At 40.5% G+C, this 18,124-nt stretch overlaps 2 protein-coding genes across 4 annotated transcripts in view; one reads left to right on the top strand and one right to left on the bottom strand.

Annotated features, from left to right (window-relative positions):
• Positions 1-2,129: 2,129 nt before the first annotated feature.
• Positions 2,130-17,031, top strand: CPOX (coproporphyrinogen oxidase). 3 transcript variants are annotated; one of them, XM_516615.7, is made up of 7 exons: positions 2,130-3,482; positions 5,276-5,419; positions 5,689-5,799; positions 7,606-7,747; positions 10,807-11,025; positions 14,969-15,073; positions 15,709-17,031. In XM_516615.7, the coding sequence occupies exons 1-7, from the start codon at positions 2,927-2,929 to the stop codon at positions 15,794-15,796; spliced, it is 1,365 nt and encodes a 454-aa protein (XP_516615.3). In that variant the 5' UTR covers positions 2,130-2,926; the 3' UTR covers positions 15,797-17,031. The 3 variants fall into 3 exon arrangements, with proteins under 3 accessions (XP_516615.3, XP_009444229.2, XP_016797026.2); XM_009445954.5 differs by lacking the exon at positions 5,689-5,799; XM_016941537.3 differs by lacking the exon at positions 14,969-15,073.
• Positions 16,215-18,124, bottom strand: part of GPR15 (G protein-coupled receptor 15) — a 48,554-nt gene continuing 46,644 nt past the window's right edge. The window contains exon 3 of the mRNA XM_063805075.1: positions 16,215-17,474. The gene's annotated coding sequence lies outside the window, so the exon portion shown is untranslated. The remainder of the gene's footprint in view (positions 17,475-18,124) is intronic.

Genomic DNA, 18,124 nt, shown 5'->3' with positions numbered 1-18,124 from the left:
TTGCTACTATAGACCTAAAAGTTTAAAATACAAATTCTAGGAGAAAAAAATGAATTAACATTTTAAAAATTCTACTTCCTTGGTAATCCTACTACCCCTCCCATCACCCCACCAAAATTTCTGACGAGTTGGGCAGAAGGATGCCAAGGCAAACACAGATTTTCAGCAATATTTTGTTACTAATTAGCCTGAGTTTCTGTATCTATCTGAAAGCAACAGAACTGAGTGAATTTGGTAATACATTTCTTAACTTTGGCTTTCAGAATTTTATAATTGTTGAAAATAGTATAGTTTAGTAAAAATAGTGAGAATTCTAGGGAATGTGTGTGTGTGTGTGTGTGCATGTTGTTAGAAGGCAGTAAAGCTACCAGAGGGATAAACATTAGAACTCTCTCTAACATGCACCAGCAGGCCTAAAATAAGTTACGTTCAACAGGGCTTTAGGAAAAAGTTCGTAAGGATTCTGAGAAGCATGTGGAGTTTGAAAAATGATGTTTATGTACTAATACCTATAAGGCTAGGCAGAATCATCTTTGCAATAGGGTCACATAAAAAATAGTTGGAAAGCAATGCAAGAAACTAAGCTAAAAAACAGACAAGAACTTCTACTTTACACTTTACTTTCTACAACTTATTAGAAACTTATTTGTCCCAACTAGTTTTCTGATGTAAGAAATTACTTAGCTAGGTGATGTCTTTTTTTTTTCCCCATACCGACAAATACAACTTAAATATAAGTATCCCACTTGGGACCAATTTGAACCTCCAGAAAGGTGATTTAAACTCACACTAACAAAGTTATTGAAGCCTTTCTTAAGCATTGAATAACAGTTTGCCAGTAGGGAGGGTGCTAGGAACCAGAGGAAGAAAGGAGTGAGGCCCTTCGTATAGAAAGGCTAAGGATGAGAGAGATGGAAACCTGGAATCTAGTATGCAATTTGCTCAGGATCAGCCTTTGTGACCGGGCAAATGTTCAAAACAGTCTGTTCTTACTTAGCTTTAACTAACTTTATGGGCTTTACTAACTTTATGGGTATTTTTAGCAGAATTAGAGCAATAATGAGGGGGTTTCTTACAAATAAACGTACCAGGGAGGTTCCTTTTCATTTGATGAGGTTCATTTATCATCACCAGGCCCAGCCCAACCCCATCACAGGCATCCAGTAGAGGCCATCAAGCCTTCCTACAATGACAATTCTTATTTCCCTTCCTCCACTTCTAACTTGGCCTCCTGGCAGGTTGCACTAGGACCAAAAGCTAATTGTTTTTCTTCCCTAAAAGTCGCTTAGTCACTTCTCAATCCAAGCCTTTACTTTTCACAGATTCTCAGTGGTGAGGCTTGGGCAAGCACACCCACCTTGCTAACATCATGTCCCAGTGAGAGCTGCTAGGTACAGTTGTGTGTGGACAAGATGCCAATTGATCTGACTCAAAAGCCATTGAAGTTCCATCAGTGCATCCTGCCACAAAGAAAACACTTGTGGGAAAAGCTACCAGTGGCTTAAATTATTATCTACTACTAGAAATTAAAATCATCCCGAGAGACTTATGGGACAAATTAGCCCATGACAATAGTTCTCACACTTTTACGTCCAGGAACCATGGAGCTGTGGTATGGTTACAGGGGAGACAAAGACCTGCCTGTCAAATCTATTAGCTTCTTTCCTCATTTCTTTAAAGGGTGGGGGAAGGGAGACAGAGTGGGAGGAAGTGTGGATATTTGCCCTGCCTAGTTTGTAGCAGTTGTTGTAAGTATTAAACGTGAGCAATATTTGGGAGCACCCTACAGTAGTAGAATAATTATTTTTTAAATTCTTATTTGTTAATCACCAAAACACACCAAGTCAGGAATTTTCTACTGGTTAACCAAAGCAGTCACGTTGCTTTTCCTTTTTCTAAAATAATCAAGTAGGCACTATAGAAGCAAGGCCTGGGGAAACCTTTTTTTTTTTTTTTTCTAAGACAGAGTCTCACTCTGTCACCCAGGCTGGAGTGCAGTGGTGCGATCTCGGCTCACTACAACCTCTGCCTCCCGGGTTCAAGTGATTCTCCTGCCTCAGCCTCCCGAGTAGCTGAGCCTACAGGCGCACGCCGCCATGCCCGGCTATTTTTTTTGTATTTTTAGTAGAGACAGGGTTTCACCATGTTGGCTGGTCTCGAACTCCTGACCTCATGTGATCCAACCGCCTCGGCTTTCCAAAATGCTAGCATTACAGGCTTGAGCCACCGCGCTCGGCCCCAGCCTGGGGAAATCTTAAGGACAGAACTGTGATGTGGACTCGATCACAGAAAGTCTTCTCCTCGACTCTCTTCCGAGTCCATTACTAGCTTCTCCCACTCTCTTTAGAAAACCATCCTTCAGCAAAGAGTTCCCCAGCCTGCCCATCCCCTCTAAAAACTCTAGAGGACCAGGACCCTGGGCGAAGGGCGGGTCTATACAGATCCTGAGCCAGGCTCTGTATTCGCAAATCCTGTTTGAAAATGTAAGCGGGACTGGGATCTCTGCCACATTTCCGCCCCAGTCCGCCCTCAGCCTCCCAGCCCTACTCTATCTTCTCTCTTTGGCTGAGTAAACAGCCGACCCGAGGTTGTACGTGACAAGAAAGCCTCTTTTATCTCTCCCGTCCCTTCCACAGCACCGTCCCCGCCCCACTCTCTTCCCTTCGGACCAGCCCTTCTGGGCGCGTCGGATTCTTATCTCCCGCCCCGCGCAGGGACGCCGCAGGCGGCGATAGGATCCGGACTACAGCTCCCAGCGCGCCCCACTTCCCGCCCCCGCCTCCGGAGCCCGAGGCTGCAGCCGCTCTTCCCGAAAGGTTCTTTCCGCCTGTGCGGCTCGCCGGCTCAATACTCCGGCGGTCTGGGTGGGGGGCTCAAACGCAGGGCTCTGGGACGCAGGCACTGCTCCAGGTGATAGTGCGGGAACATGGCCTTGCAGATGGGCAGGCTGAGCACGGGCCCCTGCTGGCGCGTGGCGCGGGGCGGCTGCGGAGGGCTCCGCGCCTGGTCCCAGTTCGGCGGCGGAGGGCTCCGAGCCTGGTCCCAGCGCAGCGCAGCCGGACGCGTCTGCCGGCCCCCTGGCCCGGCTGGCACGGAGCAGAGCCGCGGGCTGGGGCACGGCTCGACGTCGAGAGGCGGCCCCTGGGTGGGGACAGGGCTGGCCGCGGCGCTGGCGGGGTTGGTGGGGCTGGCCACCGCCGCCTTCGGGCATGTGCAGCGGGCGGAGATGTTGCCTAAGACCTCGGGGACGCGGGCCACTTCGCTGGGGAGGCCGGAGGAGGAGGAGGATGAGCTGGCCCACCGCTGCAGCAGCTTCATGGCCCCGCCTGTGACCGACCTGGGCGAGCTGCGAAGGAGGCCGGGCGACATGAAGACCAAGATGGAGCTGCTGATTCTGGAGACCCAGGCCCAGGTGTGCCAGGCTCTGGCACAGGTAGACGGGGGCGCCAACTTTTCTGTGGACCGGTGGGAGAGGAAGGAAGGTAAGGAGGCCGGCCCCTGGCGGGAGTTGGAGACAGGGAAAAAGGGTCAGGTTCCAGGTTGCAGACAGAAAATATAATAGTTCACAATATGGGATGGGGTAGGTAGGGGGTACCCACAGAGAGGCCGCTTGGTTAGAGGCCGCTGATAAAAAGATGGACACGAAAGGGTCACTAGCCCTCTGCTTGCAGGTATGGACCCGGATCAGCTGTCACTGTAGTACTGCATTTCAAAATCTTTGCAATTCCGTAGCAGCATTTTTTTGTAGAACTCTTAAGGGGTATTTGCAGCTAACAAGCTTAGATGTCCAAAGTTCGTTACTGAACATAAATTTCAGTAGATTATGGAACACATTTTCTCTCCTTCTCTGGGTGAATTTGCCCTTTTTCCTCTTTAGGAGATGGAAAGAACTCATCTCCTGTGCGCTAAGTGTCGGCTAAACTCCTCCAGCCAGGATGTCATTGTGTCAGAATCTTCCCACTTCTTTTTACTGTTACACAAGATATATTTGATTGGTTTCTCAGTAGCACTACCAAATGCACGCATCAGATTTCCTGCTAGGAAAATCTTCTCTTCCGATATCAAAATACTTGAGCATCAAAACCCAGTTCTCATAGAGGCTTACATTCATGACCATGTTGTTGCCCATACAGTGAAACCCCACATCTTGAGTGGAAACTTGAAAGATTCCTGACTTTTCCTAGCTGGAAATACAACAGCAGCTTCTCACCGGCAGATTTTGAGCTGTGATACTGACACATCTATATTAAATGAAGTTCAGTCTAGTTTTCCATCTTATGTTTTCAAGCAAAGACCACTGAACCAGGACACAACCTCAAGTACTAGACCAGCTGTGTGATCCTCAGAAGTTACTTTTTTATGGCTGTTTTCCCATCTATGAAATATATATGTATTTCATCTCATTTAATCCTCATACTACACATATATATATCCATATATATATATATATATATATATATATATATGGATGGAATATATGTGAAGTGCTTAGAATATTGTCTGAAGCATAGACAGCATTTAGACAAATTGTTGCAGCCACTTGTCAGCAGTTTGATCTTGGATAAGATGTTTTGCCCCTCTGGTCCTCAGTTTTCTCATTTGGAATATATGAGGGTTGTACTGGATCATCTTATGTCCCATCCAGCTCTAAATGTTCTTAGAAATAAAACAAGCCAAACATGAACTTTCATGAAACATTGCCCTTGCAGTGACCCTAATACCTTAAGAAAAAAAATTAGTAAGGCTGGTACACGTGAATACTAATATGCATCTCACGCACTGTAAGGTTCTGAATCCCTTCAGAATTTGATTACCTACTGTTTCTTAATTGCTTGTAAATTAAAAGGCAAGCAGCCCACTGAGAAAGAAATTTTTGAAACAATATTGATCTCTTAAATTCAGTAATAATAGAACACCCTTCAAGTCTACCCATTCCTATTTTTAACCTTAGTTTTCTCTCATATATCATAACTGATAGATGCCATTCTGAACAGTAGAATCTGAAGGGAGAATATTCCAGTGATTTATTTTAGATGATGGCAGGAGAATGTTGAAGAAATATTCAGTTTAGTGATATGAGAAGGTCCAGTATTTGCCCAATATTAATAGCATATGTCAAAGCTAAGCTAGTTATCTAATTGTGTTGTACATAAAATGATAAATACACTGATATAAAAGATTTGGGAAACGGGAAAATAACCATCTTCATGCAAGTGTTTCTTTCAGTTTTGCACATACTCTTACATTCTCTGCTTTTTTACATTTCTATACACAGGAGGTGGCGGCATCAGCTGTGTACTTCAAGATGGGTGTGTTTTCGAAAAGGCTGGGGTGAGCATTTCTGTTGTTCATGGAAATCTTTCAGAGGAAGCTGCAAAACAAATGAGAAGCAGAGGAAAAGTTCTGAAGACTAAAGATGGTAAATCAGACAGTCTTGATAGTCTCTAATAGTCCCTGCAAACCTTATTTTGCCCACAAGTTTTATTTATAAAATAAATATTGCTTCTGAAAAAAGCCATTTGGGTTCATATGCCGCACGTTGACAAATACTTTTTTAAAATTATGTTTTTAAGTGACAAATTAAAAAGCAGCTTTTGAAAATTGACTTGGAAATCATATTAGAGTGAAATTGTATCAAGGCATTCAAGGTAACTGAATATAGCTCACGACTCATATTTTACTTTCCAGGTAAATTGCCATTTTGTGCTATGGGCGTGAGCTCTGTTATCCACCCCAAGAATCCTCATGCTCCTACTATCCATTTCAACTACAGATACTTTGAAGTAGAAGAAGCTGATGGTAAGGGTCTCAGGAGCTATGGAAAGTACTATCGTGCAAAATGTGCATTTTAAAACAGATAAGAGGGCATAACATCTAAAAGCGAGAAAGAATAGTCTTAATTAGGTCTTTCAGGAGGCAATGTAAAGGCAATTTCTTGGCAAGTGCAATGGATTATGCCTGAGACATGACAAGTAAGAATGGGGCCAGGCATGGTGGCTCATACCTGTAATCCCAGCGCTTTGGGAGGCTGAGGTGGGCAGATCACCTGAGGTTAGGAGTTTGAGACCAGCCTGGCCAACATGGTGAAATCTCCTCTCTACTAAAAATACAAAAACTTAGCTGGGCGTGCTGGCACGCACCTGTAGTCCCAGCTATTCGGGCGGCTGAGGTGGAAGAATCACTTGAACCTGGGAGGCGGAGGTTGCAGTGAGCGGAGATTGTGCCACTGCACTCCAGCCTGGGTGACAGGGCGAGACTCCGTCTCAGAAAAACAAAACAAAACAAAACAAAAAGAATGGTATTGACTGACTCTAACCTTCCCATATTTCCTCCAACATAGAAGGAATGAACCTGAACTTCAGTGTGCACCCAGAGTTCTTTGCAAACATAAATTCATTACATCTGAAGGAATACCTTATGTACGAGGTTAAGTTGAAATTGAGAACTTGCTTTTGGAAAATATTTTACATATGCATAGCTTTGCTAGTCACCAGGGCATTAGCAGTGGGTTTAAAATGGGATGCAGTTGATCATGCCTCCTGTGCACATAGTTCCAGCCTGTCTTTTATCTGATACCACATGTCAGACAGAGTACATGTGCAGTGCCACACCTATTCTTATTGGTGTCTCTGTAGGTGATGGCATTTAAAGTCACTGCTTTAACTTTTCATTTTGAAGCCATTCAGCTTGGTTCAACCTTTTATGTTTAAAGTTGGTAACTGGTATTGACAACTCATGGACCTGTGAGCACATGAAACAGTTATTCTCAAGTGGTAAGTTACCTCAGCAAGTGTTTTTATTCTTTCTAGGAAAGGGGAGGGGTTGGCAATGGTTCTTAATACAAGGAGTGTCAGAATCTCCTGGGGAGTTTTATAAACTACAGATTCCTGGGCTAGAGATGTGTGTGTGTGTGTGTGTGTGTGTCTGTGTTTATTGTGATCTAGAAGAGCTATTTTAAGCTCGTCATGTGATTCTTATATACAGCCAGAGTTGCAATACACTTCCTGATCCACCAGTGTACTGTCTTATCATTCACTGCCCTGCATATCATTCCTTGCAAGTTCCACTCTCTCTCTCTCTCTTTCTTTTTCTTTCTTTCTTTCTTCTTTTTTGTTGTTTTGTTTTGTTTTATTTTGTTTTTTGAGATGGAGTCTCACTCTTGTTGCCCAGGCTGGAGTGTGGTGGCGCAATCTCAGCTCACTGCAACCTCCACCTCCTGGGTTCAAGCGATTCTCCTGCCTCAGCCTCCCGAGTAGCTGGGATTATAGGTGGCCACCACGCCCGGCTATGTTTTGTATTTTTAGTAGCAACGAGGTTTCACCATATTGGCCAGGCTGGTCTCGAACTCCTGACCTCAGGCGATCTGCCTGCCTGGGCCTCCCAAAGTGCTGGGATTACAGGCATGAGCCACCTCGCCTGGCCGCTTTTACCTCTTTTTTTCTGCCTAGGCCTTACTGGTCTTCAGAGCTAAAATCAGTTAAAATTTTTTTTATTGTCATCCATTTTATGCTGAATAAATTAAGCTGCTAAAGTAAGTGTCCTAATATAGCCAGTAATGCTGAATCTCAAAAGTCCACATTAGAATCCCATGTCTTGATTTGGTAGGCAACAAGCAGTGGTGGTTTGGTGGTGGATGTGACCTCACTCCAACATACTTGAATCAAGAAGACGCTGTCCATTTTCACAGAACTCTGAAGGAGGCTTGTGACCAGCATGGTCCAGATCTCTACCCCAAATTTAAAAAATGGTAGGTAAAGTTACTGAACTTTCATGACCCCAAAATTACATTCTGTTCCTTCTGAAGGCAACTATTATGTCACTAAATACCCTCTTCTGCTTATGAAAATGGAACTAGTTTTCTTACTTTGCTCATCAGAAGAATTAGAATACTAGTTTTAAGTGGTTGTATCAAATTATTTACTTAGAAATATTTAATATAAATTGAGTAGTAATATCTTTTTATTCCAAATGATTTAGAATGGTAGACTATAAACTATAAGGTGATCTATGCTTGAGAATGAGAGGCTTTTTAATCTGGAGTGGGTTGTTAAATTCTTATTCCAGATGAGAATTATTATTCCTGATGTTGCCTTGGGAATGTCTAAGGGCATTGGAAGGGTTGGAGAACCACTAGAGGGAGATGCCAGCATACCAGAGATTTTGGCCAAGGGGAAAGAAGAATTGGAGAATTTGTTAAAGAAATTCTAATGATAAAATAAGAAAACAAACAAACAAAAGTTGGGAGAAGACCCAGAATATTTGTTATCATCAAATGGAATCTTGGCACAAATTGTTTGGAATATGAGTAAAGTACTCAATTCTGCTTAGAGCTAATTGGCATTCTTGAAAAAGGAAGGACAAAGAATTTTTGTCTTTTTGCTTTGTTTTTAGAGCTAATAGTTGTGGAATGTTAATATTTATGCAAGAGTATGGAGTTGAGCTTTAAAATCGTCAGGAAAGATGAAACATTTGAATATTCTCTTGATTTAATATTACTACTGAAAACTACACAGCCATGGATGCATGCAGATACTGGTTTTTTGTTTGTTTTTTCCTCTCTCTCAGAACTTAGCATCCTTCCAGGAGGACTAATAGAGTAGACAGTTCTCTTTTTTGGTTCCTTTTTCTAGCTATTACTGAGATGACTTTAAACAGTGTTAGGTAATAAAATATCTAGGATGGTAGCTAGTTAAAAAGAAGTTTTTAGTATAAAAGCTTTGGTTTGAATATTTGTTCCCTCCAAAACTCATGTCGAAATTTAACCCCCAATCTGGCAGTATTAAGAGCTGGGGCCTTTAAGAGGTGATTGGGCAGAGCCCTGATGGATGGATTAATCCATTCATGCATTAATGGGTTAAATTCATGGGAGTGGGACTGGTGGCTTTATAAGAAGAGACCTAAGCTAGCACATTCAGCCCCCCACCATGTGATATTGTGCACTGCCTCAGGACTCTGCAGAGACCCCACCGGCAAGAACACTCATACTAGATGAAGCCCCTCAACCTTGGACTTCTCAGCTTACATAACTTAAGAAATAAGTTCCTTTTATTTATAAATTATGCCGTTTCAGCTATTCTGTTGTAAGCAGCAGAACACTGACTAGGAAATAAGTAGATCACTTAATTCTGTAATGTTTTAAAGAGAGATTTTGAAATAGTATGATTTGGGTTAAAAACTGACTTTACAACTTTACTCAGGATATACTTTTTTAGACTATGTTAATAAAATGTGCATATAAAGAAGGCCAACAAGTCACGATTAAGGTGAATTCTACCGATGCGTCAGTTCTAGGGATTTGCATCTGTTGTTTTTTGTTGTTGTTGTTTAAGCAATTGAAGCTGTATTTAAGGTAACCTTTTAAATAGCTTTTAGTTTTTGTTTGAACATGTTTTTCTATTTAAGGACCCTTATGCAGAGATTATCAAAAGAACTACTTTTAGGATATAAACTATTTTACAAGTTTAACAGTTAGGAAATGGCTTCTTTTTTGTTTGTTTGTTTGTTTGTTTGTTTTTTGAGATGAAGTCTCACTCTGTCGCCCAGGCTGGAGTGCAGTGGTGCGATCTCGGCTCACTGCAAGCTCTGCCTTCCGGGTTCACGCGATTCTCCTGCCTCAGCCTCCCGAGTAGCTGGGACTACAGGTGCCCACCACCACGCCTGGCTAATTTTTTGTATTTTTAGTGGAGACGGGGTTTCACCGTGTTAGCCAGGATGGTCTCGATCTCCTGACGTCGTGATCCGCCTGCCTCGGCCTCCCAAAGTGCTGGGATTACAGGCGTCAGCCACCACGTCCGGCCCAGGAAATGGCTTCTTAGGAAACCTGTTCTAGTAGTCATAGAGGGGAAAAGACTCAAGAACAGATTAATAGTTTTATGTGCTGCCTCACAGGGTAAACTTTCATATGTCTGATATGACATATGAAATAATAAAAGATATTATCTGAACCTTTTTTTCCACCAACTTTTCCCTGTCTTTCATGCTATAGAACCATCAAATTTTATTTCTGAAAGAGACCTGAGAGATTGTTTATAGTACCTTCCTTTGGTGAATAAAGAACTCACTCAAGAGAGCTTGGATTTGCACCATGGTTGGTGTCATTGTTGGTGGAAGATTCCTGTCCTCCTGCCTCCTACAAAAGCAGCAGTGCTTCCGAAGGCAGCAGCTTATTCCAAGAAATACACTATGGATATTGGACTGTTTCTCTTTTCACTAAAGTTCTTAGAGTTTCACATCCTTTACAGAGACTTGTGTGAAATTGCCTGGTCGCTTTGAAAATAAGAGGATAAGCAGCCAGGCGTGGTGGCTCACGCCTGTAATCCCAGCACTTTGGGAGGCCGAGGCAGGCAGATCACGAGGTCAGGAGATCGAGACCACCCTGGTTAACACAGTGAAACCCCGTCTCTACTAAAAATACAAAAAATTAGCCAGGTATGGTGGTGGGCACCTGTAGTCCCAGCTACTTGGGACGCTGAGGCAGGAGAATGGCGTGAACCCGGGAGGCGTAGCTTGCAGTGAGCCGAGATGGCACCACTGCACTCCAGTGTGGGGGACAGAGCAAGAGTCCGTCTCAAAAAAAAAAAAGAAAAAAGAAAAAAAGAAAAAGAGGATAAGCATTTTCTACCTTGGTGATATCTGCAAAAAATCTATCTGTCTAAAGTCCTCATTTCATTTTCATAGTTGGACAGCAAGTAAGGATACCATCCTGACATTAGTTGAGGATAGTGCTGTAACCTGAAAGGCTCACATTGATTTTCATGTCTGTTTTTTTCCACTTGATACCTGGTTTGGCGCCGCTGTGTTTTCCAGGTGTGATGATTACTTCTTTATAGCCCATCGTGGAGAGCGGCGGGGCATTGGTGGTATCTTTTTTGATGATCTTGACTCTCCGTCCAAGGAGGAGGTGTTTCGCTTTGTACAGAGCTGTGCCAGGGCTGTAGTTCCTTCTTACATTCCCCTTGTGAAAAAGCACTGTGATGACTCATTCACCCCCCAGGAGAAGCTGTGGCAGCAGCTCAGAAGAGGACGGTAAGTGACTGGAAAATGAATTCTTTCATGGCTAAGTGGGGGAGGTGGAGCAGCTCTTAATAATAGCGAGTGTTGTGTTGTCAGATACTTTGTAATAGTTGTGTTAATTTCTTTTCATAGCTAGATGAATATTAAGTGAATTAAAAGACATTGTGTAAAGTAATATTATAATTATAGCAGAGTTTATTTAATTCATCTATACATTAGAGACTCATAGTAGGCATGTAGTAAGTACTTGCTGAATTTAATTCTTCTGATTTCTCTTAGTCTTCTTGTAATACCCTCCAGCCTTATGTCAAGATGTAGACATCATTTAATGTCTTTGCTGCTTTGTAAATTTGGAATCACACCTTTTTTCATTCATCTTAAAGATTTCACGGAAGTTATTTTAATGGAAATAATTTCAGAAATTTTGCTGGCCTCTACATTAGGCATTTTGTATCTGATGTTTTTCAACAAACCTGTAAGATAGGTGTAATCATCTTTTTTCAGAAAGTTAAGTCTGTTGCCCAAGAGACACAGCTGGTAAATTTAAGATCTCAGATGTGGAACTGGGTCAAAATGACCTCAAAACTTATGGTCTGTGTAGTGCCTAAAGTTAAGCAGCTGAAGCAGGTTTGTGCTTCTTACCATGATACTCACTTTAACCACCCTGTTCTGTGCAGTGAGCCTGGTGAGCTCGGTGGGGTGTCCAGTCTGAGGCTGTCTCCAGCCACGGTGTACTTGTAAATCCACTCCAAGTTATACAGCCTGCTGGCCCCAATCAGTTTCTCATTGCCGCCTTAAATGCCTGTATACTACTGAAACATGGCTATAAAATGGATTTTCTCATTGACGTTAATTCTGTGTTAGGCAAAAGAAGCTTTGGGTACTAAAGAGGTAAAGCTTTTGCCTTAAAGAGGTCAACTTAAATAATGTTTCCAGTCTAAAGATAAACATTTGTGTATATCCTTTCTTATGACTGCCTGTGCTATCTGGTTCCCATTTATTAACTTGAAAAACATGAGAGTAAATTTTTAGAAATTTCTTAAAGAATGCATCTATTTTGGAACATGTTTTTTGTTCGCTTCCATAATTTCTTAAATATACCTTTACCACTCTTTCCTTCTTTCACTTGATACTTATTTTGGGGCCCCTGAGATGAGGCACTATCTTGGCTACCCGGTGGCTGTAACATGGACCTGCCAAAAAGAACCTCATAGTTTAGTGGGGAAGACATACCCAAGAGGACAATTTAGAACTCTGTGCAAAGTAAAGTATTCTAGTTTTGCACAAGATTTCGTAGGCAAAACTTGGCAGATTTTGTCAATACTAATTAGGTGAATCCTTTAAAACTTCATAGACAGGAGTAATGGTTTGTTTTGCGGTTTTGTTTTATTTTTTATACATCGTTTGATGGCAGATCATTCTGAAAGTCGTTGTTGTGTATCATTGCATGTCTGGTGTCATGAGATAGGCAGAACTGTGGGGTAGTAGATTAATTTTCTATGGTATGGTGTGTGACTGTTCTTCAAAGACAGCTTCTTTCTGCCTCCCTTATCTCTGGTCCTTAAGATGGCAATAAACTCTGGGGCCTAAGATAACTCCAGTTCTTCCCTGGGGCTATCAACACTGTCTTTGGTTTCTAATACTGCAGTCATGACCAGTTTTCTGTATCCTTTTCACTTACTGTTACCCACTTTGCCTTGTCTTCACCCTGTCCAAACACCGGTCTCCCTTTCAGCAGTCAGTCTCATTCCCTTTCGACTTTACAGTCTCTTATTTGGCAATCTCATCCAGTTTCTTGCCCACAGTTACTGCTATCCTCCCCCAGACCTTGAACGTCAGTCTTACGGTTATCCTTTTCATAGGAAAACAGAAATTAAAGACTTTTAACTTACTTGTTCGTTGTATTCTGGGAAAGGGAAACAGGATAAAATTTAGGCATTAGTTAAATTGAAGGGATTGGTTAAAGTCCCTAACTTATAGGCACCCCAGAGAGGACAGATGTATGGAAAGGATCAGAAAAGATTAAATAATATTATTTAAAAACAAATATGAAAATGCTGCAACTCAACACTACTTTTATTATGATTGCTGTTAATCTGCAGAGAGACTGAATTATATGACTGCTTATTAATGCAATTAACTACTTTAAGAAAGAAGAATATATAGAATATCAGATCTATACCAGGAATAGGAGATGGAAATTTTTTATTAAAAAAGAAAAATCAGATCTAAGTGCAACTTGGTGGGAGGTAGAGAGGCCAATGTAGAGAAAGGGGCATCGTTCACTCAATAAAGGAAAGGATCCAACAGAAAATTCATTAAGGAATCTTTACAAGGGTCTCTGCGATAGGTCTTCAAATACATCAATATAAACTAGAGAACCATACCCATCCCCTAGAGAGGTGTTTCAGAAAGATAATATCAGGTGAAAAAGGTAGCCAAAAGATGAAATTATTTTCCATGGTCTTAGAAAAGGATTCAGAAGATTCACTTAAATTATTTTTTGAAACAGACATAAGAAGGTATTAAATAGTTTTTTGTACGTAAAAGTCAATGATAAATGGTGAGAGTTAGAAAGGGAGCATAGATAAAATTCTTTACACTTTTGCAGGGCTTTTGACAAGTTCCACATACAAAAGGTGCTTTTAAAAAATTAAAGTATTGTGGGCCGGGCGTGGTGGCTCACGCCTGTAATCCTAGCACTTTGGGAGGCCGAGGCGGGCGGATCACGAGGTCAGGAGATCAAGACCATCCTGGCTAACACGGTGAGACCTCGTCTCTACTAAAAATACAAAAAATTAGCCAGTCATGGTGGTGGGTGCCTATAGTCCCAGCTACTCGGGAGACTGAGGCAGGAAAATGGGTGAACCCAGGAGGCGGAGCTTGCAGTGAGCCGAGATTGCGCCACCGCACTCCAGCCTGGGCAACAGAGTAAGACTCCATCTCAAAAAAAAAAAAAAAAAGAAAAGAAAAGAAAAAAAAATTATTGTGGGAATCTAGAGGATATTTTGCTATAGATGGGCATCAAGACAGTAACCAATAGGTAAATAAGAATATGTGAGTGAAGTTTAGACCAAGGGAGTAATTTCTGAATAAGATAAGAAATGATCTGAAAGGGGCACTGTTTATTGAACTTTTCAGATTATGAATCAGTCTAAATTCTTTTGAGTAGTAGAAATTATCCTTTTGAAATCGGAGAGGGAGACCCTTTTACATCCTATGTTAAAGGCAGATGCAGGGTTTTAAACTGGATGGAGTCCAGATCTGACTAGGGCAGTTAACATATTGAACCAAGTTTTAGTTGATGCTAAGGGTATTTAAAAAAAAAATGAAAACACTGCAACTCAACACTACCTTTTATTATGATTGCTATTAATCTGCAGAGAGACTGAATTATATGACTGCTTATTAATGCAATTAACTACTTTAGGAAAGAGGAATATATAGAATATCATAGTCCATTATTAATAGATTATTGTTAGCTGTAGTTGGCCTTTCAGGTCAGAAGTTTTACACCATCTTAGTAGTACTAGTTGTGGGTTACAGGCAGTGAAATGAAATCTTTGAGTCCAAAACATTCCAGATTATGAGGAAGGCCAGAAAGAGCTGGGTTATCCTGAGAAGGGATGCATTTCTTTTTCTTAATTGTTGTTCTGCTTTAAACTTCTCAGCTTTGTGTCAATTCTGTTTACTTATGGGAAAACATAACCTTGTATTGTGACTGCTCTATGTTGGGGCAGAATCTATATTCTATTGTTTGCTGGGTAGAATACCCTTTTATTTCTGCCTGTCCAGATGGAGAGCTCTCAATGGGCTGTAGGCTGGTGTCCTCTGTGCCAGTTCCAGCTGATGGGAACTGGGGGGAAGAACCCACCCCTTTTTAAGTATTTGTTATGGGTTAGTCTTAAGATTTTATTGAGCTGGCCCTTAATGTTATTTGATGTATTTATGGCAGGTATGTAGAATTTAATCTGCTGTATGATCGGGGCACAAAGTTTGGCCTCTTCACTCCAGGATCCAGAATTGAAAGTATCTTGATGTCTTTACCTCTAACTGCCCGGTAAGGAGATAACTCATTTTAGTAGTTATCCCTACACTCCCAATTCCCAAACACCCACAAAATATGAAAGTTAACACTGCAGATGTCGTGCCTAGGTCTTTGTTAGTTTTGACTTTGCTGATTTTATAAGAAAATCACAGTCAAATAAGGCAAATCAAATTGGGTATTTTAAGTGGTGACATGGTGAATCCCACAGCTCTGTGAGGGCAAGGAGAGACTAGAGGGAGAGAGAACACAGGCTGAGTCATGGTGGCTAGGAGGTGAGATGGACCTTCTCTGCCTATTTGTTTTTCTGAGAAGAGGTATGCGTAAGTATTAAGCTAAAGAAGGTTTGCCCATGGATCACCTGAGTTTCTACACTATATGAAACCCTGGTTTATATTAAAGGTGTATTTTGGCTCTGGGATATTAATACTAGCCAAAGCATACCCAAGAGTTGTTAAGAAACTATTTGTTTGGCAAATAGTTTTTTTAAAGGTCAAGTTGGTACAAGGCACATCAGGCACAGTAGAGACAAAGAAGTATAAGGCTTTTTTTTTTTATTCTTAGGATTTTATTTTTCATTTATTTTAAGTAAAGAGGTATGTGTGTCATTTTTTTATGATGTTTTTTGCTTTTGTTTTGGACATGCATAGATGGGAGTACATGCATTCACCCTCAGAGAATTCCAAAGAAGCTGAAATTCTGGAAGTTCTACGCCATCCAAGGGACTGGGTGCGTTGATGCAGGCAGAGTGGCTGTGCAGGGGTTTGGAGGGCACAGGATGTGTGCTCCCCATGCCACTGGTCGGCACTTTGCCACTGTGTGGCAGTTACCCGTGCCTTAGTCTTCTCCACTCTGCACCCTACCTCGTGGGCAGATGATAACATGTTTTGGATGCTGTCAGTGATGAATGGTGAGATGGCAGATTGTCAGAGTCAATTGATTAAACCTCATTTATACTTCTAGTGTCATTTTATATGACTAGTTTACAAAATAGGACATTGAGTTTCCAAGTATTGAGATAAGGGAATATAAATAGTATTATATGTATCAGGAAATCTCTCATCTTTTGTTTCATGTATTTTTTAAAGTTTTCATTTGTGCCACAAAAATCTGTCGTGGAATATATTTTATTTTCATTAATTCAGTGAAGTTGAGACTTCATAGTAATTTTAGAATGCAACTTGAAGGTAAAAATTTTACTTTGTCAATACTGAAGTCTCTGCTGTAATCCTTATATATCTTTCTCCAGAGAACATAATATTGTCAAATAGATACACATTTTTCTAATAGGTATTTAGAAGCACTTGAAATATTCTTAATCTCTGCATGTGTTACAATTCAGTTATTTCTGTAGTTTGTAAACTCTAAAGTGACATTACTATTATTTTAGAGATGTCTAAGTTGTAATTTTGATTTTTGTGGAACCATTGTTTGTTAATGTTGGGATTCTCTGCACTTTTGAATGTGAAAGCTTATATCCCTGAATTCTGATACTTAAGAGTTTTCTATTTCAGACATCTCTGTGTGGAAGTTGAGACTAAGAATAATCCTAGGGATGTCATGAATTTAGGCAATGTTTCTCATTTGGAAAATGAAATGAGAAATAATTTCCTTCTTTAAAGCAAGTATATATAGTATGAGAAACTTGGAGGCATTTCATACACACGTTTCTTAGGAAAATGGACACATTGAAAATGTCCTCTTTTTTATATTAGAGATTCTGCAGCTCTTTGCTCTTAAGAGCAAATCACAACAGGATTCTTAATGTATGATTTCTTTGTTCATATATTATGAATGTATTATTTTATTTGCTTTGTAATAAAGTTTATAAGGAAGAGCATCTCATACATATCATTATCGTGGAACACGTTGAATGTTTGTGATTCTGTGTGGCCTTTTTGGGGCTGGAAAATGTATGAATTCTTCAACTGTCTTACAAGAGATCTGCTAATAAATTTTATTATGAAATAAGACTAAGAAATATTTATATTTTTTGTTGCCAGGATAATATAGGAAAACACATATATTTCTTAGTACAGTTGATCCTTGAACAACATTAGGGCTAGGGGCCCCAACTCCTCCTTACTGCATGCAGTTTCAAATCCTTGTATAACTTTTGACTCTCCCAAAACTTAATCACTAATAGCCTACTGTTGACTGGTAGCCTGACCAATAACATAGTCAATTCACACATGTTTTATGTTATATGTATTATATACTCTTCTTACAAGCTAAAGAAATGAAAATGTTATTAAGGAAATCATAAGAAAGAAGATATATTTGCTATTCATTAGGTGGAAGTGAATCATCGTAAAGGTCTTCATCCTCATTGTTTTCATGTTGGGTAGGCTTAGTGGGAGTAGTAAGAGGAAGAGTAGGTCTTGCTCTCTCAAGGGTGGCAGAGGTGGAAGAAAATCTGCGAAGAAGCAAAACTCTTCAAACCTGTGTTGTTCAAGGCTCAACTATGCTAATGCCATAGTTCCTCATTCCTAGGTATTTTACTCAAGAAAAATACAAGTTTTGTACTCAATTTTCATAGCAGCTTTATTCAATAGTTGAAAATTAGAAACAACCCAAATGGCTAACAGCAGGTGAGCAGATAAACAACTTGTGATATATGCATATATTAAAATACTAAGCAATGAAAAGGAATAACTATTGCTAATGACAGTAACATGGGTGAACATCAGAAACATTATGCCAAGTGAAAGCCACACATAAAAGTACTTACTATATGACTACATTATAGGAAAACCTAGAAAAAGCAAAGCTTTAATGACAGAAAGCAGATCAATGGATGGCAGGGGTTAGGGGATGCAGATTTGTGAAAGGGAACAAAAGAGTATTTTGAGGTGATTTAAATGTTTTACATCTTGATTGTGATGGTTACTAGACTGTATATACATTTATCAAAATTCACTGAACTTAAAATGGAATTTTATTGTATATGTGAATAATACTTCAATAAATCTAATACTAGGAAAAATATAGGCATATAGGAACAAATGTTCAGATCAACCTCAGTTTAGCTTTTAAAAAATAGAAAATCACTACATAGTGATGATA

Source organism: Pan troglodytes, chromosome 2, assembly GCF_028858775.2.
Source record: "Pan troglodytes isolate AG18354 chromosome 2, NHGRI_mPanTro3-v2.0_pri, whole genome shotgun sequence".
In the NCBI taxonomy this organism is placed as follows: Eukaryota; Metazoa; Chordata; class Mammalia; order Primates; family Hominidae; genus Pan; species Pan troglodytes.
This window is presented reverse-complemented; position numbering and strand designations above follow the sequence as displayed.

What these genes read in the sequence shown, in the direction of transcription:
- CPOX (XM_516615.7), top strand. Translation starts at nt 2,927, where the DNA reads ATGGCCTTGCAGATGGGCAGGCTGAGCACGGGCCCCTGCTGGCGCGTG. An exon ending in TACCCCAAATTTAAAAAATG is followed by an intron (nt 7,748 to 10,806) that starts GTAGGTAAAGTT and finishes TGTGTTTTCCAG; the next exon opens with GTGTGATGATTACTTCTTTA. An exon ending in TCTTTACCTCTAACTGCCCG is followed by an intron (nt 15,074 to 15,708) that starts GTAAGGAGATAA and finishes GGACATGCATAG; the next exon opens with ATGGGAGTACATGCATTCAC.